The sequence below is a fragment of the Diabrotica virgifera genome, chromosome 3, assembly GCF_917563875.1.
Source record: "Diabrotica virgifera virgifera chromosome 3, PGI_DIABVI_V3a".
Lineage (NCBI taxonomy): Eukaryota > Metazoa > Arthropoda > Insecta > Coleoptera > Chrysomelidae > Diabrotica > Diabrotica virgifera.
Genome location: NC_065445.1, coordinates 150,661,144 through 150,687,958, shown reverse-complemented (window position 1 = coordinate 150,687,958; position 26,815 = coordinate 150,661,144). Strand labels below are relative to the sequence as shown.

Below are 26,815 nucleotides of genomic sequence, written 5' to 3'. Positions count from 1 at the left end.
TACACCTTTACCTTGTGTGTTGCACCCACACCCTTCCCTCCAACCAACCAAAGTTTCTGATGTCTTTTGATGTAAAATAATTAGGGAAGCAAGAATTCAACAGTTTAGAATTTTACATTGAGTTTCGTATGGCCTGTTTCCAATTTATCACCCGGTATATATTATTGTGATTTGCTCAAAATGTGTTTTATAATATTTATTTTAAACTTCTCTCTACTTGAACTTGTTTTCTTTTTGACAAATAAATACGATATCTCAGGGCTCTTTAACTAATTAAAACAAAACGTGGCTTCAAAATATTTTTTGCTAGTTGCCTTTGAGGAAAGGGATAGACAATAGGAAAATAAATTTACAGCAAATCATGAAATTACAAAGCAAAAGTTATATTTTAAAATCAATCAAATATTAAAAGTAAAAAGATCAAATAAACATATGCCATATACAATTATCAGAATAATAAAAAATTTCAAACATCCATCTAATCATGCACCCAAAATTATCAATAAAAATTAATTAAACTTATATCCAAATCAAAGATTTCTTAATTTTAGTGATTCACGATAAATTATAATTTATTTTAATTCTCAATAAAAAAAAACCAACAAAACGAATAACTCTAATTTAAATAGGTGGCCGTGATTGATACTCTGTTTACTAAAATGACGAAACTAACCTTTTGTCCCCAAAATTGATGACTTCAGCTCACTCTCCTTTGATTGTGCCTTGTCCACCTTGTTCGTACTTTTCAGTTTCTCCAAATACTCCTGCTATCTCCTCTGCTCCAAATCTTAACTACATGAACAAACCCCTTATCTCCAGACACAAGGATATCTCAACTAATCGACTTGGTTCAGTATAAAACTATACATCTGTTTATTACTTACAGCATGTGAGTTATTTCTTCAATTTCTTCTGTCTGCTACCACAGTTGGAATTCTTTCCACAAAACCAAACACAACTTTTCACAACATATACTTTTTTCAAACTTTGGCTAATTAGCAACGTCGTCTCAGTAGAAACTGTAGTGTTCTGGCCCGGTATTCAATTCACAATAATCTTTTCTGATCTCGCAAAACTCCATCCAATCATTAAATCTCCCTCTTCTTTTTTATTGAACAAATCCCCATCCAAACAAATTTTACTGTCTTCTCAAAAAACCCAACTTTCTACTATCAAATAATCCGTAAGTCATTCTTAATAAAGACAACCTATCTCCGATGACCATTCACTAAATCTACTCTTTTGTATAATTCTTTTCATTGTTTCGTGGTATGCCGTACAATAGAAAGTTCAACGTCAAATGTTTACAAAATGTTTATTTAACTAACCGGTAGAAAAACCAATATTTTTTCTTGGAATGTATTTAACCGAATAAGATTCACTACTATTCCGAAAAACACTTTCTACTCTCTATTCGGTAGGGATACACCGGTCACGGATTAATAAAGAAACAAACGAATCGGCAGGTCGATTGTAATATTTTAGGTATACCAGTAACATAAGCGTAGACCTCGGGTGCGTAGAGGGCCAATATCTATTTAATTATTGAATTTTTAGTAATTTTTTGATTAAAATTTAATAAACAGGATAATTTAAGGAAAAATAATAAGATAAATAATAAAATACAATGCACCCTTGTTAGAAATACCTTTCTTAGCAAAAACTTAATACTAACTTAGGAGTAAGATTATGCAAAACACCTGACTAGAACATTTTCCCGAGCAGATGCGAAGAGACTTCCTTGACTAAAAGAACAATTAGGATTTACCCGCAAGTAATATTTTAAATACGAAAAAATATATAGATTAGTGCCGATTCGATATGCGGTCTACCATCCAATATGCGGTCTACCGCAGAGTAACTAATTCGTTATGTGGTCTATCACAGAGTAGTTATTTCGATATGCGGCCACCACTAAATAATGTTAATGCATTCAGTAAATTTTGCAACTACTCGTATATACAGTATGGTGCAAATGAAAGGAATAAATTCTTTATTTCGTAAACCGATGACATTAGGGAAAATCCCGAAACAGGTCGATTTTTGTTTTTAAATTATGATATTTTGAATGAAGTAAAAGACAGACGTACTCTCAATCATGTATTGTAACTTCCGACGACCGGTTTCGCTCTCTAAAGTATGCAGAGCATCTTCAGGTCAACGGTTACAAGTAACTAAATGATTCAGTTACAAGGAGGTACTACCTCAGTATTCATTAACATGATATATCTGCTTAAGTTATGCTAACGGGATATGGTGGAATAGACGGAGAATGTTGCAAAGGTAAACAAGTTTATGGAATTTGGGAATTTTTGAGGGTGAAGAGATAGTTGGTGAAAGACAACCAACAAATCTGTACCTGTTATTTTGTTTGTGAAGTAGACTAAAGTGAATGCCATATATACAATTTTTTTAAAATGTGATGGTTTTAAAGATTTTTATTTCTATTTATTAAAAGATTTTTGTTTTTATTTATATTTATTAAAGACTTCTATTTATTAGTGTATGTGTTAGTGTAAGACTAACAACGTTTGGATCAAAACGGGTCGATATCTAATATATATGTTAGATGTGGACGTGCAGCTGTAACCTAAATTGCTAAAGTCAATACTCCTTGATGTTTTAATGAGAGGAGTAGTGGTCGTAAAAAGGATGAAACATCGGAAAGCTTAAAAATTGTAGCTAAAAGGGTATATTAGCAGTCATATAGTAATAACAGTAATAAATGTGAATTGATAGACAACAATGTAGGTACATGAAATTGAGATATAAATTAAAGGGTGAGAATTAGAGTAGAAAAGAAAAGAAAGGAAGGGATTAAAATTCAGTTGAAAGTAATTGATTGTAAATTGAGACTGTATTATTGATATAAGCAGTGAAGAAACATTAATAAACTATTGAAACAGATAAAAGAAAGGAATAGTAATAAAATATATTTTGGGGGTATACCTACAATGTGTTTTAAAATCTGTCAATAAACCCATTCAACATATGATATTTTGGCATATATATCATACTAGTGTCGTCATCCATCTGGGGGTGATGACGTAATCGATGATTTTTTTAAATGAGAATAGGGGTCGAGTGCTAGCTCATTTGAAAGGTCATTAAATTCACTATTTAGTCATATAAACATTTACACAATTATTTGTACAGGGCGTGCAAAAAAATGTTTAATGAAATTATTTGACAAAAAAGAAGAATGTATGTAGTTTATTTAATTCAAAATACATTTTACTGTTGCCCAGAAACAGAAAAAATGTTTATTTCAAAAATAAACATTGCTTTTCGATTAAATTCAATGTTCAAGCCAGCTCCCGCCAGCCACCTGTTTCTTAGGAAGTTTGAACATTTAATTTAAGCGAAAAACAATGTTTATTTGTGATATAAACATTTTTTTTACTGATTTCTAACAGCAATAAAATATATTTTAAATTAAATAAATTATATAGATTCTTCTTTTTTTGTCAAATAATTTAAATTAAAAAAATTTTTTGGGCGCCCTGTATAAACAATTATGTAAATGTTTATATTAATAAATAGAGAATTGAATGATCTTCCAAATGAGCTAGCACACGACCCCTATTCTCATTTAAAAAAATCATCGATTACTTCATCACGCCCATATGGATGACGTTACTAGTATGACATTTATGGCAAAATATCATAATTTAAAAATAAAAATCGACCTGTTTCAGGATTTTTCCTTAAAGTCGCCGGTTTACGAAATAACGAATTTATTCCTTTCATTTGCACCATACTGTATAGTAACAAAATAAAGCTAAATTACGGTAACTGTCTTGGCATTTTACTTATTCAAGTGAAAGTACTTAACTACCCAAATAGGTGCAAAACCAAATTAGAGAAAGTATGACAAACTAATGCAATTTTAATAGGTAATTTAACTAAATGGGTCGACAAACAAATCAGGAATGCTATAAGAAACTATAAGGACATTTGTTATCTTCCAGTTGAATTTATTCTGTCGAATTGGTAACGCCTTATATTGTTAATTTTGTGAGAATCTGTTCGTGCTGTTTAACCGAAAATGCCAAGACGTGTTTTAGATGTAGATACTCTAATTTGTAACCTACATAAGTACTTTATTGCGGAAAAAAACAATGGTGGTCCTTTAAAATCGGTAACGTCTGTACAACAACGCGTGTGCGATGCTTTAGGAATTAGCGAATCAAAATTAAGATCTACAATTAAAAACGAGAATAGTGAAGTGCCGGGAAACGATCACCACCATACTCGCCTGTTATTAAAAACGAACGATATGTTCGAAGGACGAAAATTTCAAATTCGTAATATCATATATCAAATGCGTGCAAATAAGGAACATGTGACTTTAGATACAATTTTACTTAAGTTAAAAGAGAGGAAATTTGGTGACATCGGCAGAACAAGTTTATGGCAAGTCCTACATAACATAGGATTCAAATTTAAAAAAGAGGATAACAGAAAAGCGCTTTGTGAAAGAAGTTCTGTTGTACACAAGAGAATTGAGTTTCTGAGAAAATAAATATAACATATTTAAAAAAGAAGGGTCAACTTTTGTATATTTAGACGAAACATGGATATTTTCTAAGGGTGCTACCAAGAGAATATGGCAAGATGACAACATAAAATCGATCAAGCATACTAGTGGAGAAGGGAAGCGACATATAATTCTGCACGCGGGAGGGAAGACAGGCTTTATAGAAGGTGCTGATTTAATATTTTCGTCTACATCAAAAAACAGTGACTATCATGACAATATGAACACGGAAATGTTTGTGAAATGGTTGCGTGAAAAACTTCTTCCCGGATTAAGTGAGCCCAGCGAAATTATTTTAGACAATGCGCCTTATCATTCAGAAATACTAAACAAAAGTCCAACAAATTCGTGGAATGTAGATAAGATTAAAGAATGGCTAACAAATGAACGCATATATATTCCACAGCATATATTAAAGTCTGAGTTGTTATGTTTGGCAAAAGAACATGCAAAACCAAAAATCTTTGTGGTGGATCAGGTTATTGAAAGTTACGGGCATCAAGTTTTACGTCTTCCACCATACCACTGCCAGTTTAATCCCATCGAATATATATGGGGAATAGCAAAACAATATTACGACAACCATATTGGGCCTAATGGGTATACAGACGAAGCGGTTTGGGAAACTTGGCGAGAAGCACTTTCAATTGCAACTCCAGAAGTATGGCGGAACTGTATATACAAGTGCGAAAAATTAATTGAAGATTGGTGGATTCGTGAAAATAAAATTAACGAAATAAGCCCAATCATAATAACAATTAACGGTGACGACAGCGATGATGATGACAGCGATGGCGATGATAGTGTGAACAATAACGACTAAATCATTTTAGTAAAAAAAATTGGTACGTATATTGACTTAATAATATTTAGCATTTTACTTAAATATTTGATGTTTACATAATGCCCTGCTGTAGGATTACCGGATCCTTTTCAAGGCGTGATCATTTTAGTAGGTGTGATTTGTTTGAAATCGAAACTATTTGTAGATATTGTAGGTACATACGTAATATTACAATATTGTTTTTAATAATTTTTATTTACGGGAAAAATACCCCATTATACATATAAACTATAAAATATACATGACTAACATAGAAAACATGCGATCTGAAAAAAAAATAAAACAAGCTAAAATTAGTTTACAATGTCATATAATTGCTTTTTACACGCGTCAATTGACTTTAATTTAAAAACATCCAACGTCAATATATCACTTAAATTGATTGTGACTTTATAGAAAACCATTTTAGAGATTAAATTAAAACATCAACAATACAGCAACGTTTAGCCTTCTACCTTTTATAAGTTATAATTTGTTTTATTTTTATTATATTGATATTCATGCAACAATTAATAATAGGTATATTGATTTTTGGCTACGGATAATGAACTGTTATAAAGAATCATGAAATTATCTCGTTTAGGCTTCTGAGGCTATACAAACACCTAAAATTTAAAATTATTTGATTTATATAAGAACCTCCTCAAATAAAAAATTACTGCGCCCATGTGTAGATAGCCAAACTACAGCGGACCAGTAAATTCGTTCATTTCTTTCTTAATCCATGACCGGTGTAAGTCTACCGAATAGACTTTACATGTAAGCCTTAATAGTACACTATACAGGGTATTGCGATTTCTGTTGGTCGGTGATTTGATTTTTGTCTTAATATTTTCTGTTTTATTTATAAAAAATAAGGAACCTTATTAATATATAATTATATATAAGCAAAATTATTGGCAAAAACTCGTAAAGAAAGTGATGATCGAAGGGTCATCATTCAATATATTTCTGGGCAACTGTATATACATATTTCGGACTAATTGGCCCCCATCAGAAATATATAGAATGATAATGATTATGTTTCTAAATAAACAAGTTATTAATGTTTAAAATCCTGCTCTGTCCGCCAAACATTTTGAAAAATTTGACAAGAAAAGATTTAAAAAATATCACTTTTTGATGTATAATCTTATACAAAATATGCTGATTTCCCTTTACCTTCGTTATACCAGAGAATAGTGAGCTGTATATATTCTAAACATGTAGATTAGCAATAATTATACGCCAGTCAATGGGAGCAAGAATAGGATATTACCTCCGAGTTCTATCCTACTTCATGGATTTTAATGAAATTTTGCGAATAGCCTCTACTTATCTCCTAATTCAAAGTATACCCTATGCCGATGTGTGCATTTATCTTGGGGGTGGTTCCCACCCCCTTCTCGGGGGAAAATTTTTTGGTTAAAATAACCACGGAAATGGCTAGATAACCTAATTCTAAGCAAAAACGTTCTATAACTTTTTTTGAAAACTCAATACTTTTTGAGTTATTCGTGGTTGAAAATTGGCAATTTTCATTGAAACAACACCTTTTCAAACGTTTTTTTGCGAATACCTTAAAAAATATTCATCTAACTAAAAAAACTATAAAAAACATTTTTGTAGCTTATAAAAAAATAAAAAGATTCCTTCCTTCATAAATGTTCTAGTTAAAATACAAAAAAAGATATAGAACGTGAGAAGAGTTTTTTTGTCCATGCTCAAATTGGTGTATTCAACTGGAAATAACAGAGAAACTCTGGATTTTAGGTGTATAATATTACCAATACCTTTTGTAGTGCTTGAAAAGACCGTTAAAATGAGCAATATGAAAGGTCGATTACATTCAAACTAAGCGAGATATGCTGCAAAAAAAATAGATGCCCAATGTATTTTAAGAAAAAATGAGTACATTTAACCCCCGGTATATTTAAACTTAAAACAGTTTAAAAGTATATTTAACCCCCCATCCACCAGAATTTAAATGCATCGTTTTTTTTTTGTACAATACCTTTTATTATAGTGTTATTTCTATGTTCAAAAAGTTGGACGGGTTTAAAATGAACGGTTTTTGAAAAAAAAAGGATCAACTTATAGAGCGCATTTTTAAATTTTCTTAAAAATCTTCCTTTTTCTCCACGTAACTTGAAAATGATGCGAGATACAGTATTGAAAAATAGAAAGAAAATTTTTTCTAAAAAAACCCTACATTTTTGTGCGGTATATTTTTTCGCATCTCTGTCATTTTCGAGTTACATGGAGAAACAGGAAGGTTTTTAAGAAAATTGAAAAATGCGCTCTATAATTTGAACTTTTATGAGAGCTCAACTTTTTGAACAGAAATAACACTACAATAAAAAGTATTTTAAAAGGGAAACCATGCATTTAAGTTCTGATGGATGAGGGGTTAAAATATACTTCTCATGTTTTCTTAAAATACATTAGTCATAAATTTTTTTACACCATATCTCGCTTAGTTTGAATGTAATCGACATTTTATGTTGCTCATTTTAAAGATCTTTTCAAGCACTACAAAAGTTATTAGTATCATTATACACCTAAAATCGACCGTTTCTCTGTTATTTCAAGTTGAATATACCGATTTGAGCATGCACTAAAAAAAAACAAACTCTTCTCACCTACCATATCTCTTTTTATATTATAACTAGAAGATTTATGAAGAAACGAATCTCTTTCTTTTTTTATAGGCTACAAAAATATTTTATATAGTTTTCTTGTTAGATGCACGGTTTTTAAGGTATTCGCAAAAAACCGTCCGCAAAGGTGTCATTTTTCAATGAAAATGACCAACTTTCAACCACGCATAACTAAAAAAGTATTGAGTTTTCAAAAAAAAAGTTATAGAACAGTTTTTGCTTAGTATTAGGTTCTCTGGCCACTTCCGTGGCTATTTTAACCAAAAAATTTTCCACCCCCAAGATAAAAGTACACATCGACATAGAGTAGACTCTGTTTCTTAAGGTATTCCCTACATACTGTGAAAATATCAAGTAAATCGATGTAGTAGGATGGAATTCGGAGCCAAATACCCTCATTGACTGCCCTATTAAGTGTAAGTGCAATTTTTAGATTAAAATCGGATTGTCATACTTATAAATAAAAAAAATATGTAAAATCCTCATTTGACTACTTTTTTAGGTAACTGTATTCTCAAAAATTGTAAAATAACTGGAAAAGGAAACTCTTCTATACATCAAGGAATTATAGTACTAAAGGGAGCTCATTTGGAATTAGAAAACTGCGAGTTAAGTGGTTTTTCAACAGCCATTACCGGAAATTCTGATTGTAAAGTAGTTTTAAAGGACTGTGATATTTACGATGCTGACGTAGGAATCAAAATATTCGATGGCTGTTCCATGAAACTGGAAAAAGTTAACATAAGAGAATGTATGGAATTTGGGTTTATATTGGAGACTGATGAGAAAACTGCTACTATTGGAAATTTTGAGAATTTAAGTTTGTGAGTACCTACAGTCCGTCTAATTTACTTAACGTTGCACGTCATTATCTACTTTAGAGATATAAGTTGACATCGTTGCCCAATTACAAAAAATTCTTGAATTCATTTTAAATCAAATACATCACATAATTTTTGTGGAAGTGGATTATACAGCAAAACAAATTAATATTCAATGTAAATAAATAAAAACTTTAGAAATAGAAAACAAGAATTAAGTTATAATCTTACGTTAAAGTACATAATAAAAACAGTAAATATAATGAAACACACACTTATAGCACAGAATAACTAACCACACAGAAGCGAATCTTACTGTCATTTCCATTGATTTTGTGGGGACCGAAATATTTGACCTTGTGCACCAGTTACAGAATAGAACTTGATGTTCTAAGGAATAGACCATTCCAAATGATGTGATATTTTTGACAAGTAGTTATTAATTAAATATGAAATATAAAATTTAACTATAAAATATAAATAAACTATAAAATAAAACATGTATAAATATAAAATTTAACTATAAACAACTGTCACTGTCAGTCGCAAACTTAGACAAGGAAAGAGAGAGAGGACGGGTATTATAACACTCATTTTAATACACGTTCAAAAAGTGAAGCCAGTTTTGAGTTTGTTTGCCACCAAAAACATGGCGGTCACATCAAATATAACAATGGGTGGCCAGTGGTGGGTATTCGTTGAGGGTTAAAATGTCATAAAAAATATGTTTTAAATAAAATATATAAAAAATAAAGTAAATCCTCATCTAAAATTCGTAATAAAAACATGTTTACGTATTGAAACATATATTGCGTAACATACATTTCATTTATTCATTCTAAGTACATACTCAATCCATAACAATACCACAAAGTTACGTCGCTGATCAAAATCTCTGGTGGCGGTTCGGCTTCACTTTTGGTCATAGGATTACTCGTCCTCTCTCTTTCCTTGTCTAAGGTCGCAAAAGCACCGTTGTTCGGTGGCAAAAGTGAGGTTGCACCAGTTACGTGACGCATGAGCATGAAATTTATGTTACCGTTTTCGGCCTGAGTTTCGCTTCTGTATGGTTAGTTATTCTGTGCTTATAGTAAAGAATATAAACAAATATGAAGTGACATCACCGCAACTGTCAAATAAATGTTAACAATTTATGCCAAAATATCACCTTCGTTCGATTACAGTTACAAGGTATTCCGAACAAATGTGCTTCATAAAAACGCTTTATAATCCATTTATACAAATTAAATGAAACATATTATTGTGTATTTCTTTAAGTTAACAATAATAGAAATCTTTAAATATTATTTCTACGCGTACATAATATATATATATATATATATATATATATATATATATATATATATTGCTTATTTCCTGACCGTGAATTTTTAAATAGTTGGTTTTTAATTCCTGGGTTTGCGGTCTGTTATAAATAAAACAGTTGATTTTGCTTAGACGTTTCGGCTACTTGCCATTTTCAATAAGCACTTTTAATTAAACATTACACTGTTAACAAACATATTTTATATACATTACAGGTAATATTTTAAAAAAATTTAAAAATGCACATCGTGTTTCTCTAAGATGTTATGAGAGAATGCCAGGCATGGGCATATGGTAAAAGCACTTCAGAACGGTTTTGGGTGGTGGTCGTAAAACCAAAACGATTATACACAGGAGATCAAATTACATAATATACGAAAGAAATAAATTTGGAAATAAATCTAATGTTTAACGTTCAATAATAGGAGAAAGATATTTTGCAATTATAATCTCAGTATGTAGCTCGAAATATGAATACTGAGATGTGTATTTTTTTTTGTATTTTATATGGAACAGGCTTGAACGCTAAAACAAGGATATACGTAATTAGAGCAGAGTATTTGAGATGGAGACATATAGACTATTTTTAAAAATAACCTTGGTTGAAAAGATTATGAAACAAACCACGTTTTGTAACCGAAATGAAATAAAGAAAAATGAGATATTAAATACAATTAAATTAAGAAATTTACATTATTTGGAATCATGTTATGAGAAATGAGATATGTGTTTATGTAGATCATTATATAGGAAAAGATACTGGGCAGAAGAAGCTTAGAACGTTGGCATATATCCTGGCTAAACAAAATTTATAGAATGATACAACTGCAACTCTGTGGAGTTGATATCAAAGGTAGCACTTAAAGAAAAAAAAACATAATAAGAAATGCCGTATTTAAAGTGTCTACCAATGGTGTGTTTACAACCACACTCAATTTATCAAATTGTGATATATATTGGAGAGATCTTTAATATCAGTTTTATTATTGATACAATTTTGGTCTTTCTTTATATGAATCATCTCCAATATACATATTTTGTTATAATTTTGCTCTTTTTCCAGAATCTGTACATTCTCAAAATCAAAACTATGGTTATTTTCTACAGAATGTTTGCTTATTGAAAATGGCAAGTAGCCGAAACGTCTAAGCAAAATCAAGTGTTTTATTTATAACAGACCGCAAACCCAGGAATTAAAAACCAACTATTTATATATATATATATATATATATATATATATATATATATATATATATATATATATATATATATACAGGGTGCGCCAAACCTCTGGTCTTCTTTGATTACGGCTAAACTATGAGATATGCAAAAAAATGTTTATAACAAAACTAATGTGTATCAAAGAGGTCTATAATTTAAAATTATTTTCAATTATACAGGGTGAGTCAGAACGACGGTATGAACCAAAGTTGTATTTTTTTAAATGGAACACCCTGTATATTAAATCATTTTTGAATATATTATTTAAAAATATGAAAAATTTGTATAAGGTCTTATAGGTCTAAAGTTATAATTTTCAAAATATTTACATTTTTATTGAGAAAAATGGTAATATTTATAGGGTTGTGGATTATGTTTCCAAGGAAATCAAAATTTAGGTGATAGGTCAAAGTTTTTAAAATATAGTGTTATTTTTAAATAATTTAATATTTTTTACTTTTAGCCATAAAATATACAGTGTGATCACTATTTGCAAATACAAAATTTTCTCATTTTTTTTAAATGGGACACCCTGTATATTAGTTTTGCGTTTGGTAGTAAATATTACAACCTTTCTTTTGGTATAAGGTTGTATGTACCTAGCATGTTTCGTTTTGTAGATATTTAAAAAAAAACTATAGATTTTACGTTTTTGCGGATTTTTTATTTAAATTTTTTTTTGCAAAAAAAATAATTATAATTTGGTTTTAGAAACATACACTAAAATATAAAATATGAAAATAAAAACGTAATTAAAGATTAAAATAAATCGTATGCTAGTACAATTCAATTGAATTTAATAACTTTAAATTATTTTACAAAAAATATTTTACCTTATTAATGAATACATAAATTAGTTACTAAATTAAATAAACAACCAAATTTTAAATCAATCGTAGTAATTCTTCTACCGCAGCAACTTTCCTGTACCAAATTAATTGTTAGTTATATTGTATTTACGAGTAAGATCAGTTAATAACTTTTTAATTTACCTACATCTTGAGAACGTATAAAGTATGCTTTGAAACAAATGAACGTTATGGAAGTATATTAAGAAGTAAATAGTATCTATTATGTACCTACTCGTGTCACAAAAGCTGGTAATAATTTCTAATGGTTTCGCCCAAAACAAATGTCATATCCAAACATTTTTCGGTTAAAAAATTAAAATTTAAAATATAAAAAATTGTTACAAAAATTTCAACTACAAAAGTATTACCAGTTTTTGTGACACCAGTAAATACTATTTATATTAATAAATAATTTGGATGATACATTTAACATTCATTTGTTTCAAAGCATACTTTATAATAATTTTTATATTCTCAAGATGTATGTAAGTAAATTTAAAAGTTTAACTAAATACAATTTAACTAACAATTAATTTGGTACAGGAAAGTTGCTGTAGTAGAAAAATTACTATGGTTGATTTAAAATTTGGTTGTTTATTTAATTTAGTAACTATTTTATGCATTCATTAATATGGTAAAATATTTTTTGTAAAATAATTTAAAGTTATTAAATTCAATTGAGTTGTACTAGCATACGATTTATTTTAATCTTTAATTACGTTTTTATTTTCATATTTTATATTTTAGTGTATGTTTCTAAAACCAGATTATAATTATTTTTTTTGCAAAAAAAAATTTAAATAAAAAATCCGCAAACACGTAAAATCTATAGTTTTTTAAAAATATCTACAAAACGAAACATGCTAGGTACATACAATCTTATACCAAAAGAAAGGTTGTAATATTTACTACAAAACGCAAAACTAATATACAGGGTGTCCCATTTAAAAAAAATGAGAAAATTTTGTATTTGCAAATAGTGATCACACTGTATATTTTATGGCTAAAAGTAAAAAATATTAAATTATTTAAAAATAACACTATATTTTAAAAACTTTGACCTATCACCTAAATTTTTATTTCCTTGGAAACATAATCCACAACCCTATAAATATTACCATTTTTCTCAATAAAAATGTAAATATTTCGAAAATTATTAACTTTAGGCCTATAAGACCTTATACAAATTTTTCATATTTTTAAATAATATATTCAAAAATGATTTAATATACAGGGTGTTCCATTTAAAAAAATAAAACTTTGGTTCATACCGTCGTTCTGACTCACCCTGTATAATTAAAAATAATTTTAAATTATAGACCTCTTTGATACACATTAGTTTTGTTATAAACATTTTTTTGTATATCTCATAGTTTAGCCGTAATCAAAGAAGACCAGAGGTTTGGCGCACCCTGTATATATATATATATATATATATATATATATATATATATATATATATATATATATATTGTTATATTTCTATGTGATATGAAAATTAAAATTTGATAATTATAAACAGAATTCAATTTAATATAAAATATTTTCAATTTTCTCAACCACGGGCATATAAATTTAGAACAACCTGTATACAACAAATTGTTATATTTAATTTTAAGAAGTGATTAAATAAGACTCAAGTGAAATCGTTAAAAGGTCATTAAAATTTGTATATAGTAGAAAGTAATTTTAGAATGGGAATTAACTATTTTCTTTGAAATCCATTAAGCATATTTAGAAAGTTTAAAAATTGGTTTTGAGGAATACTGCGAATGAGAGTTGGTGGTGGAAGTTTGATTTGTGAATCTGGAAGGGATATTTAGAAAGTAGGGGAATGAATGACAAATAGAGATCAGAATGTTTTGAGCTGTCGAGAAGTGAAGTCGAGTAGTAGACGGTAGTGTACGGAGAGTGAGAAAGCCGGTGTAGTTCCGTGAGTGTGGATTATCGATCGTAGAACGAGAGGTAGGCCAGGTTGAGAGTAAAAGAACCTCCTTGAGCCAAGAGTTCCCGGTAGCTGATTGCAGTTTCGAAAAAGGTAGAACACAGCATCACAACAGAAGCAGGAAACGAGAGCTATACGAGCTAGTTTCAGAGGAGAACATTACTGGAAGCCAGGACGAGGTTTTGATTGCAGCCAAGGATAGCAGGAAACGGGTCTTGTGTGAAGACATTCTCAGAGCACCAGAAAAAGGTCAGTCTCATTTGTTTGGACATGAATGTATGGGTTTTTCGTATTAAATACCACATTTAAAATTGAAGAAACATAATCAATAATATCAGAAAAGCTTCATCAAACTTAAATAGAATTGTTGCTAATAAATCATAATAGTTAAATGTTAATAAAAACTTTCAATTGGAAACAAAAAGGAAATAAGATTCCCATGTGTAAATGTTATGTTTAAGAATAATAAGATATAGCAAATATTAAGCAGTGATTGCCATTTAAATAAAATAAACAATATTTTGATTACAATTGTAACCCATATGTGTTATTATTTTACTCTTTTCTTTCCTATCCCGATTAGGAACCATTAAGAAATACTTAGAAGCCACGTATGTAAGTACTTAATTTTATAAAAAGCCCTGAGATTGAAAACACATTGATATGTGATCTGGTAAATTAATTAGATTAGTATTAAAGCATTGATTAAATTAAATGACATATAAAAATATTATCTCATATCAATAATCAAGATCACAATAACTGTCGTCCAACGTGGAGGGCATTGTAAAGTATTTCTAGTGGCAAATTTGAAGGATAGAAAGAGTAAAGCCGGTATTTGAAAATTTATATGCCTGTGGTAAAAAGTGAGATACTTACATTTGATAACATAAAATTTTAGATCTCTTTAGGTACAAATTTTACATAACTGATTTAATATTTTATGGTGAGAAAAAGTCGTCTTGGTAACATACTAGTAAAATTTCATATTTGGCGGGGACAGTACTTCTTGAAAACAAATGTCAGTGACAAGAAGCCAAAGCAAGGACAACAAAAAACAAAAAGAACATTCAGACCAAGAAGATATTTTAGACACGACAATCATGGCATCAGAACAGCAAGAATTATCAGGAATAGATAAACTATTACAACTTATGCAACTCCAGTCACAAAAAATGGATGAAGCAAAACGAACAATGGATAAAAATCAGGAGGAAACAAAACTAGCAATGAAGGAAACACAGCAAAAAATGGATGAAACACAACAAAAATTGGATCAAAAAATGGATGAAACAAAAAGAATAATGCAAGAAAATCAGAAGGAAACAAAACAAGCCATAGAAGAGAACAACAAGAAAATGGAGGAACGCATAGAAAAGTATGAAATGAAAATTCAAGATAAAATAAAGGAGTTAACGAATGGCCAGAAAAAGGAACTAGAAAATTTGGAAAATAAGTTGGAAAATGCTATTCAAGTAGACAGAGAAGAAGTGGAAAAAAGAATCACAGAAATAGAAAAACAAGTCACCGAAAACAGGACGCAACAGAATGTCGGAGAAAGAAGAGAAATGGTTATACATAGCACAGATGACGTGAAGATAAGGTTTGGCGGGGATGTAAGAAGATTACACCCAGTGCCGTTCATAAATAGCCTGAAAAAGAAAATACAGCACATCGGAAATTTCGAAACAGCAAAAGAAACTATCAGAAACCATCTAAAATATGAAGCAAGCCTATGGTTCGATTGCAAAGAAGAAGAATTTGACAGTTGGCAACAATTTGAACAAAAATTTTTGAATTATTTCTGGGGAAAAGTCCAACAATTGGAAATTAACAAGGAATTGCAAAATGGGAAATACAATGATAGGATGGGTATATCAGAAAGGACATATGCATTACAAATTTACTATAACGCAAAACATTTACAATATAATTACTCATCGGAACAATTAGTCGAACTGATTGCAAGACATTTCGAAGAAACGCTGGAAGACCATATCACATTGCAAAACTACAAAGACATAGATAGTTTATGCCAATTCCTACAAATAAGAGAATCACGTTTAAGGGAAAGAAAATCAAGAAGGTCGCGAGAAGATTACAGGCCCCGAGAAACACAGGATTACAGAGATAGAAATCAAAATAGGAGGGACTATACAAGACGAGATTTTAATCCCAGAAGGGAAAACGAAAATAGAGACAACGGAAGAGGAAATTATGAACAAAGAAATAGGCAATGGAATGAGAACAGAAATCGAGAATACCAGAATAGAAACACCACACGCTCAAATCAAGAAAACAGAAATAATGGTAGACAAAATGAACAGGGATATCGAGAAAACCGAAACAGATCCGACAGACCAAGAGAAAATAGAAGAGAAGTAAATAATACCCAGACAGATGAATATGACGGAGAGAGACATTATGACGAAAATATAAACTACGATGAGCAACCGGCGTTTTTTCACGACAGCGCTCACTAAAAACCAAAAATCAAACAGGAATCTTTTGTACCCCCAAGGAGTTTATTAAATTGGCAAGGAACAACGAAAAGAAAAATGGAGTTAATTTAAAATTTGTGGATGGATTTATCAACGAGAAACCAATTAAAATTATGATAGACACTGGATCTGAAATAACATTGGTCAACAGAAAACTAATAGAAGAAGTTAACTTAACAAATTTAATTTACAAAATACCTAGGGTAAATTTAGTGGGCGCAAACAAACGGACATTGGCAACTATAAATGAAGGCATACGAGTAATGGTACGACTGGGTAAGAAGATGTATGCACTACAATGTGTAATAATGCCAAACATGTCACATGACATGATAGTAGGAGTTGACGAATTGGCAGAAAAACATGTAGTGATAGATTTTAAAAATAATACGATGAAACTAACAGAAGAAAAAGAAAAGGAACAGGACAAGGAACAGGAGAAACAAAATACGGACGAATCAGGTAAAGAACAAACAGTGGAAATGAATTTGGCAACGAAGCAAGGACAAAGAAGAAAAGGGAGAAAAAGTCAGAAAAGGATAAAAGAAAATGAAACCTGTGGCTCCTCAAAAGAAGAGTTGAGCCCAGAAGAAGAAAATTTGAGAGTATCAGAAACAAAGGAAACCTGGGATTCCTCAAAAGAAGAGACGAGCTCAGGAGAAGAAGAAATAAAGCTAAAAAATGAAAGCGAAAAAGATATAATCGAAACAGTGGCATTTGAAGAGGAGGCATATGAAAACGAGGATGCAGAATGCACGGTAAAAGTATGTGAAAAATCTGAGGAAAAAGACAGAAGATTGATATGGGAAAAAGGGAAAGACAACATAATAGCCGACACTCTAACACAGGATGAGGACACTGAAAATAAGGAAACAATTACTCTACAGGTGGGACTAATTAGAGTAATACAAGAAGAAGGGGTATAAGACGTAGATTAAAGTAAGGAAATATACAGGGAGTTGGTTTTGCCTCGAGAAAATTTATTTAAAAATGCAGATAAATTTTATCGAATACAAGGCGGGGATTTGTTATATTTCTATGTGATATGAAAATTAAAATTTGATAATTATAAACAGAATTCAATTTAATATAAAATATTTTCAATTTTCTCAACCACGGGCATATAAATTTAGAACAACCTGTATACAACAAATTGTTATATTTAATTTTAAGAAGTGATTAAATAAGACTCAAGTGAAATCGTTAAAAGGTCATTAAAATTTGTATATAGTAGAAAGTAATTTTAGAATGGGAATTAACTATTTTCTTTGAAATCCATTAAGCATATTTAGAAAGTTTAAAAATTGGTTTTGAGGAATACTGCGAATGAGAGTTGGTGGTGGAAGTTTGATTTGTGAATCTGGAAGGGATATTTAGAAAGTAGGGGAATGAATGACAAATAGAGATCAGAATGTTTTGAGCTGTCGAGAAGTGAAGTCGAGTAGTAGACGGTAGTGTACGGAGAGTGAGAAAGCCGGTGTAGTTCCGTGAGTGTGGATTATCGATCGTAGAACGAGAGGTAGGCCAGGTTGAGAGTAAAAGAACCTCCTTGAGCCAAGAGTTCCCGGTAGCTGATTGCAGTTTCGAAAAAGGTAGAACACAGCATCACGACAGAAGCAGGAAACGAGAGCTATACGAGCTAGTTTCAGAGGAGAACATTACTGGAAGCCAGGACGAGGTTTTGATTGCAGCCAAGGATAGCAGGAAACGGGTCTTGTGTGAAGACATTCTCAGAGCACCAGAAAAAGGTCAGTCTCATTTGTTTGGACATGAATGTATGGGTTTTTCGTATTAAATACCACATTTAAAATTGAAGAAACATAATCAATAATATCAGAAAAGCTTCATCAAACTTAAATAGAATTGTTGCTAATAAATCATAATAGTTAAATGTTAATAAAAACTTTCAATTGGAAACAAAAAGGAAATAAGATTCCCATGTGTAAATGTTATGTTTAAGAATAATAAGATATAGCAAATATTAAGCAGTGATTGCCATTTAAATAAAATAAACAATATTTTGATTACAATTGTAACCCATATGTGTTATTATTTTACTCTTTTCTTTCCTATCCCGATTAGGAACCATTAAGAAATACTTAGAAGCCACGTATGTAAGTACTTAATTTTATAAAAAGCCCTGAGATTGAAAACACATTGATATGTGATCTGGTAAATTAATTAGATTAGTATTAAAGCATTGATTAAATTAAATGACATATAAAAATATTATCTCATATCAATAATCAAGATCACAATAATATATATATATATATATATATGTATATATATATATATATATATATATATATATAAACAAACAAATGAAATAGAGAATGCGGAAAAATCCCCTTACGAACAATTCACACATCCACTACTTCGGGCTGGGAAAAATTTTTTGAATAGAATCGAAGATCCAAACACCAGCTCTTAGAAATGTGTTTCGCCCTCTTCAACCTCTATGGGCTCATCGGTGAAGATGAGAGGTTGAATATCTTCAGACACATTCCAATCAAAAAACAACATTCGAGACCTAGACATAGCAGGAACGTAAATCTACGCCCAACCTGACAATGCCATTCTCAAGTTTTAATTCCCTAATTACTTTAGAGTAAGTAAGATAATGTTTATGAAAAAACAAAAGATGTAGATCTTTGAAACACACTCAGTGATCAAAAGATCCACAGGTACTGGTTTGTTTATTTATTTAATATATATATATATATATATATATATATATATATACATATATATAAAATATATATATATATATATATTTCAAACCACTATATATATATATATGATTATTAATATGTTGTGACTGTTAAATTATATAAATTTGTTAATTTTTGGGGAATTCAGTCAATATTTGGCGGGCTAATTAGTAAAACACTTTGAACTGTTGTCGAGCTTTCGAAAAATTTATTTTCTTTTTCAAGACAATCTAAAAATGAAGATATATAAATTTAGATAACATTAAAAAAAAGAACTTACTGCTCGTGGTTACAAAATCATTGTACAACTTAAAAACATGAAGAAATTCTTAAAAAATATAAAAGTAAACGTAATAATTTTGAAATATGTCAAAACTAAATCACTCAAAAAAGATGTCGTTTGACTACTCTATTAATTCAAAAGGATGGGAAAGAAATTAACGAATAAAAAACAATGTATAAAAACGATAAAATTGTTACTTTATTACCTATTAATTTTTTATTATATATTTCTAATTTTATTTAATATAACAAAATGTTATTGTAGATGATACTTAAATTATTAATGTCAGATCTTTTATTAATACAATTTGATTTTTTTATCCAAACCATTTCTTTGAATTCTCTTTTACGTAAATTAATTTCTCTTTCCAAAATTGTTGCGTCTTGAAAAATGAAAACATGATCATCAATAATCACATGCTCTGCCAAAGCACAAGATGTGACATTTCTCACAAGATGTGAGATTTCATATATATATATATATATATATATATATATATATATATATATATATATGTTTAGTGACTGTAATGCCAGTGTACTCGGCAAAGTGATTCTAAAAAAGAACACACCTACCGCCTAAATATTTCGTGTTGGTATCATGTGACGTCACGGGCTATGACGTGGATGACGTGCAACGGTAAGTAAATTAGATGGAGTATACATGTTTTAAAAGGTGTTTCTCTATTGCATTGTATAATTTTTTATTGCATTTATTTTTGGATTTTATGATTATTTGGTTCGTCTGCCTGTTGTTTGTTTGATATTGTTCATGAATTATTTTTTACATACTTTTTACTCATAGCACCTAAAACCATGATAGCAAACAGTAGGTACCCTGGGCACCAGGTACTCCAGAGATCACTTCCGATGTCATATTCGTCTTCAGTGACCAAAAAACCCTCGAGTAATGATTTTCGACTGAATTTTTTAATGCATTTGCCGAAAACTTTAGAAGACGAGGTAAACAGTAGGTACCCTGGGCACGGGGTACTTCGGAGATCACTTCCGACGTCATATTCGTCGTCAGCGACCCCAAAAACCCCCGGAGTAATAATTTTTGACTAATTTTTTAATGCATTTGCCGAAAACTCCAGAAGACGAAGTAAACAGTAGGTACCCTGGGTGCCAGGTACTCCGGAGATTACTTCCGATGCCATTTTCGTCGTCAGCGACCCCAAAAATCATCGATTAACAAAATTGAACTCATTTCCGCCGATTATTGACGCGTTCTGAATTTTTTTTTTTTATTGCCTGTTTGAGATGCACTTTAAGAATGCATTTTTTGTATGCAAAAATGCAGTTTTTAAATATTATCTCATGGCTATGACTCACAAAGTTTCCTGGCGCATTCACAGATCGAATGCAAAAATAATTATTAATATATGTCTTGTCGTTTTTGAAGTTATACTTCTTTAGGCACGAGGGTGAATTTTTATTTTTCTGGGCGCATGCGCACACCGACAGTATGGTATTATTTAGTCGCTACATCGTTTAAGTTATGTAGATGTAGCGCAAATAAGGTGTGCGTGAAAAGAATATATTATTAGTGTTTTTAGTAAATATATTTATTATAATTTTTGTGTCTGTGGATTTGTCTCCCTCGTAATAAGTATTATTGAAAATATTTATTTTCAATTAATATATCTGTCACCGTGATTGTAATTATGTCCGAGAAATGATCGTCTGTATACAGAACGGTGGTAGCTCATCGGTAGAGCATTCGCCTATGGATCGAGAGGTCCCCCGTTCAAATCCGGACATATTCTTTTTCATATTATAAGTCATATTCTTTTTAATTTTTGGTATTCTTATAGTTCTTTCTAAAATTAGTTTAATATTTAAATACAATACAAAAAACTGTTTAAAGTAGATATATTGATTTCGTTAAAATCATAATATGAACTTAGATTATATTATAATAGATGTATAACTTCTTACGTGCGCACAAAGTACACACACATTCTTTTTTTTTTCGGAGGTTCAGTGCTTTATTGCCTCGACTAATAAAAGACATACTTAGTTAATAAAGTTCGCTTAATTTTCCTAATTATCGAGTTTATTTGATTGAATTTGTCTGTCTGTACTTTAAGTTTCATGTCAACTAATGTATTTTTTATGTTTCAACAATTTTTTCTTAAATTCTGGACCGCGTTACGGGGAAATCCCCTATTCTCCCCCGTAGTTCCGCCACTGTTCAGTATTTTTCTAAAGATAAGGCGGAACTGCAGCTATGCTGGTATTGGATAAGTGTAAAGCATTCGTGAAAACATCATAATAATTCTAATGGCGCTCTAGCAGCACTTTTTCTATCGCACTTCTGTAGTTTTCTGAAGAGATTTCTGAGGTTTTCTGAAGAATAAAATACGATACATCTTTTTTTGACCACGAATTCATATGCAACACGCAAATATACATGTGGAAAATGAGTTTCTCTTCTTTAATAAATATTTTCGTTCTCTTGACCGTGAATTAGTGCACTTAACGTAAACCGAGCACCTGAATTCAATAACTTCAGAAGGCTGTATCTTTAGAATAATAGTTTTTCAGACCTAGGTTCCATAGACTTTTTTAATCTACGCACTGAGAACTATCATTGCCCTAACTTTCGTTAAATTTGACCTTGGCCACTTTCCTGTTTCATCGACATCGAAAAAGCGTTCGACAGAGTCCGACATGAAAAACTAATATAATTATTGAAAAACAGAAATATAGACAGACGAGACTTACGAATTATTATCAATCTGTATTGGAATCAAAAGGCCAATATAAAGATAGAAGAACAAGAGTCCGAGAATATTGATATAAAGAGAGGGGTAAGACAGGCGTGTGTTCTGTCGCCGCTACTGTTTAACGTGTACAGTGAACCCATATTTCAGGAAGCGATAGCCGAGCTAAGTGATAAAATCTCTATAAACGGAAGAATAGTAAATAACATAAGATTCGCTGATGACACCGTTATAATGGCAGACACCCTGGAATCGCTACAAGAATTGTTAAATAGAATTAACGATCATTGCATTCGATATGGACTCAAAATAAACAAGAAAAAAACTAAATTTATGATTGTCTCAAAAACACAACATGGAAATGAAAAAGCTATAATACTAGAGCAGAAGCAGTTAAAGATATAATACTAGAGCAAACCCAAATAGAAAAAGTAAAGACATACAAATATCTGGGAACCTGGATTGATGACAAAAATGACCAAAGCAAAGAAATTAAAGTCCGAATTGAAACTGCAAGGCAAGCATTTATAAAAATGAAGACACCGCTTACAAACAAAGACCTTCAGTTGCCTCTCAGATTGAGGGCTCTAAGATGCTACATATTTTCTATATTATTATACGGAATGGAAGCTTGGACATTGAAGAGACAACACATAAGAAAAATAGAAGCGTTCGAAATGTGGTGTTACAGACGAATATTGAAAATTCAGTGGGTTCAAAGGATTATCAATGTTGAAGTGTTACGACGTTTAAATAAGGAGTTAGAAATTATGAACAGTATAAAAACAAGAAAACTGAAGTATTTGGGTCACATTAAAAGAGGAGAAAAATATGAGGTGCTGAAAGTTATTATGCAAGGAAGGATCCAAAGAAGAAGAAGCATAGGAAGAAGACGCATCTCCTGGCTGAGGAACCTTAGATAATGGTTTAACTGTAGTTCATTACAACTGTTCAGAGCAGCAGCCAACAAAGTGACCATAGCCATTATGATATCCAACCTCCGATAGGAGATGTAACTTTAAGAAGAAGACTTTTCCATAAGGAGTGTTGCGGGGTCCTTTAAAGGAACAGGTCATAATGCAATGTTACACGTAATAATTTGCTGAATAGTATTTTTCCTAATAGGCCTGGATCGCGCGTACCAATAACAAGCTGAAAATTTGTTAATAGCTTAACGGTGTCTAGTCGGACAAACTTTGACGTAAGAAACACTGGAACAGGGGAAGATTTAATTGTGCAACAGGTTACAGGTTTCGAATGTCAGACTACGAAAACGTCCCATGTAATTTGTCGGACAGTACTTCCAATTGACTTGTTAACCTTTCATTAAACTCTCATGCAAAAATCAGACTGCTATTTATTACCGACATAATTCCTGTCATTTGAAATGTTCTACGTGTCGGACTTATTGAAACGCCCAATATATTTGTCAGACAAAAATTGTTTCATATATTATACAGGGTGTTTGGTAAAGAATGGCTTAACCATAGATTCCTGAAGTTAAAATACGTCGATTTAAGCTAACTTACCTTGGTACAAAAGTTGATAATAGGATGTCAACGTTAAACCGTTAAACTTTTATTTTATTTATTTTTGAATATTTCCTAACAGACATGGAATAATAACACGAAATTTGATAAGCTGGGTATTTTTGGGACGGGAAATCGAAATTCACCACCAAAAATGATGTGTTGTCCAGAGGACGCCACATACTCCTTTCATCGCTCATTAAATAGGTTAAATTTTTTTATTATCCACTCTATATACTTCTTGAATCAAAACTTTTATTTTCTTATATTTTTACTTAAAAATATTTTTACTTAAAAAAGATATACTACATTAATCTCGTTAAACTCATCTGTTTTTGAGATAAACGCATTTTAAATCTGCGGGGCAACATAATTTTTTGCATATTATCATTGCAGTTACACCCGAAAATAACTTAAAACCATAAAAAATTACAAAAATGTATAGCAAATTTTTTCAAATGGAATTTGCGATGCAATGACATATAGGTCCGGATCCCGCGTATGAAAAAAAAGTTGATTAATAGCAAGCTGAAAATTTGTTAATTGCTTAAGGGTGTCTAGTCGGACAAACTTTGATATATGGGAACACTGGAACAGGGGCAGTTTTATTTGTGGAACAGGTTAAAAATTTGGAACGGTCAGACCACGAAAACGGCACATGTATTTTGTCCGACAGAACAGACTTAAATTCTCCGAACAGGAACAGAGATTAAACTCTCATGCAAAAATCACACTGCTATTTATCACCAAATGGGCGTTTTAATGAGTGGAACATGTAGAATATGTCAAATGACAGGAATTATGACAGATGATAAATAGCCGTCTGATTTTTGCATGGGAGTTTAATCTCTGTTCGGAGAGTTTAAGTCTGTTCTGTCGGACAAAATAAATGTGCCGTTTTCGTGGTCTGACCGTTCCAAATTTTTAACCTGTTCCACAATTAAAACTGTCCCTGTTCCAGTGTTCCCATATATCAAAGTTTATCCGACTAAACACCCTTAAGCTATTAACAAATTTTCAGCTTGCTATTAATCAACTTTTTTTTCATACGCGGGATCCAGACCTAATAAATATAAGAACTGGCACAATTATTATGGTTTCAAGTTTATTTTTCGGTTCTAACTACAATGATATTATGCACAAAAATATGTTGTATCGCAGATTTAAAATGCGCTTACCTCGAAAACAGTTGAGTTTAGCGAGATGAATGTAGTATACCTTTATTGAGTAAAAATATAAAGAGAATAAAAATTTTGATTCAAAAAGTATGTAGAGTGGGGAATAAAAAAAATTGAACGTATTAAATGAGCACTGAAATACGAATGTGGCGCCCTCTAGGTAATACATCATTTTTGGTGGCGAATTTAGATTTCTTATCCCAAAAAAACCCCGCTTACCAAATTTCGTGTTGTCATCCCATGTCTGTCAGGAAATATTCAAGAATAAATAAAATAAAAGTTTAACTTTGACACCCTGTATTTCGGTTATTATCAACTTTTGTACTAAGGTAAGTTAGCTTAAATCGACCTATTTTAACCTCAGGAATCTGAGGTTAAGCTATAGCCCATTCTTTACCAAACACCCTGTATAAAGTTTGCTATTGAATAAACTTCAAAACACCCTGCTAGTTTTCACAATCATAAACTTGTGAGTTTGACACGTTCCACAACTAAAATCACATTCCACAATGAAAACTTCCCCTGTTCCAGTGTTCCTGTACATCAAAGTTTATCCGACTAGACACCGTTAAGCTATTAACAAATTTTCAGCTTGCTATTAATCAACTTTTTTTTGGTACGCGGGATCCAGGCCTATTTACTTTCAATTTTTTTCTTATCTAGATTTTTAATTTTTAGAATCCCAGAAATAGAACATGTTGAAGTGGAAGGTTCCAACAACACAAGAGGGGATGTTGCAATTCTTCAGAGACCCAAACTGAAACCTGTGAAGGATTTATTCGCAAATCCAGATAATGACCCCACTATTATTGAATCTGATACGGAAGAAACACTCATGTGCTAATTCATTATTTATTATGTGATATTTGAACTTGCAAATTTTTGTTTTGTTCTTTGGCTATAAACGGTTATTTTTATTAATATTTAGTGTTATAACTATTTTTTGATATACTAATAAAGAAGTTAATTTATGAAAATAGTATTAATAATTTATAAAAAGACCACCATTCCTGGAAGTGGCTGGTCAATCATAGACGACCGAAAAGAAAATTAATGACAGATGAAGAAAAGTTATCAATAATAAGGATAAAATTTGTTTACTTGAATATTTTTTCTTCTTCTTCTTCTTTACGTGCCATCTACGCGAATAAGGTTGGCAATCATCATTGCTATTCTCACTTTTGTCACTACAGCCCGAAAGAGTTCTACTGAGCTGCATTCAAACCATTCTCCTTAGTACTTCCTCATTGGTTATGCTGTCTGTCCAGATGCTCAGCATTCTTCGATATGTCCACATTTCAAATGCTTCCAATCTATTGAGGCATTGTTTATTAAGAGTCCATGTCTCCACACCATTCAAAAGAACAGAACATACATAACATTTTAGTACTCGCTTTCTAAGATTTATGCTGAGATCTCTACTACATAATATTTGTTTCATATTAGTGAATGCACTTCTAGCCTTTTCTATTCTAATTCTGATTTCTTTGGTATAATCGTTTGTTTCACTAATGTTTGTCCCTAAATAGTTATAATTCTAAACTCGTTCTATCGTCCTATTATTTACGTGTAGATTGATGTTTCTAATATTTTTCTTTGATATAACCATGAATTTTATTTTTATGTTTAGTGACAGACCAAATTCTTCACTCGTTGCAACAACCTTATCTAAAATTATTTGTAGATCTGTAATAG

At 30.9% G+C, this 26,815-nt stretch overlaps 1 protein-coding gene across 1 annotated transcript in view; it reads left to right on the top strand.

The window, feature by feature from the left end:
- The window catches only part of LOC126882103 (protein nessun dorma), a 50,443-nt gene extending 24,346 nt beyond the window's left edge, over positions 1–26,097 (top strand). Inside the window, exons 3-4 of the mRNA XM_050646951.1 lie at positions 8,526–8,847; positions 25,799–26,097. Coding sequence (XP_050502908.1) covers positions 8,526–8,847; positions 25,799–25,964 — 488 coding nt within the window. The 3' untranslated portion in view covers positions 25,965–26,097. The remainder of the gene's footprint in view (positions 1–8,525; positions 8,848–25,798) is intronic.
- The last annotated feature ends 718 nt before the right edge of the window (positions 26,098–26,815 follow it).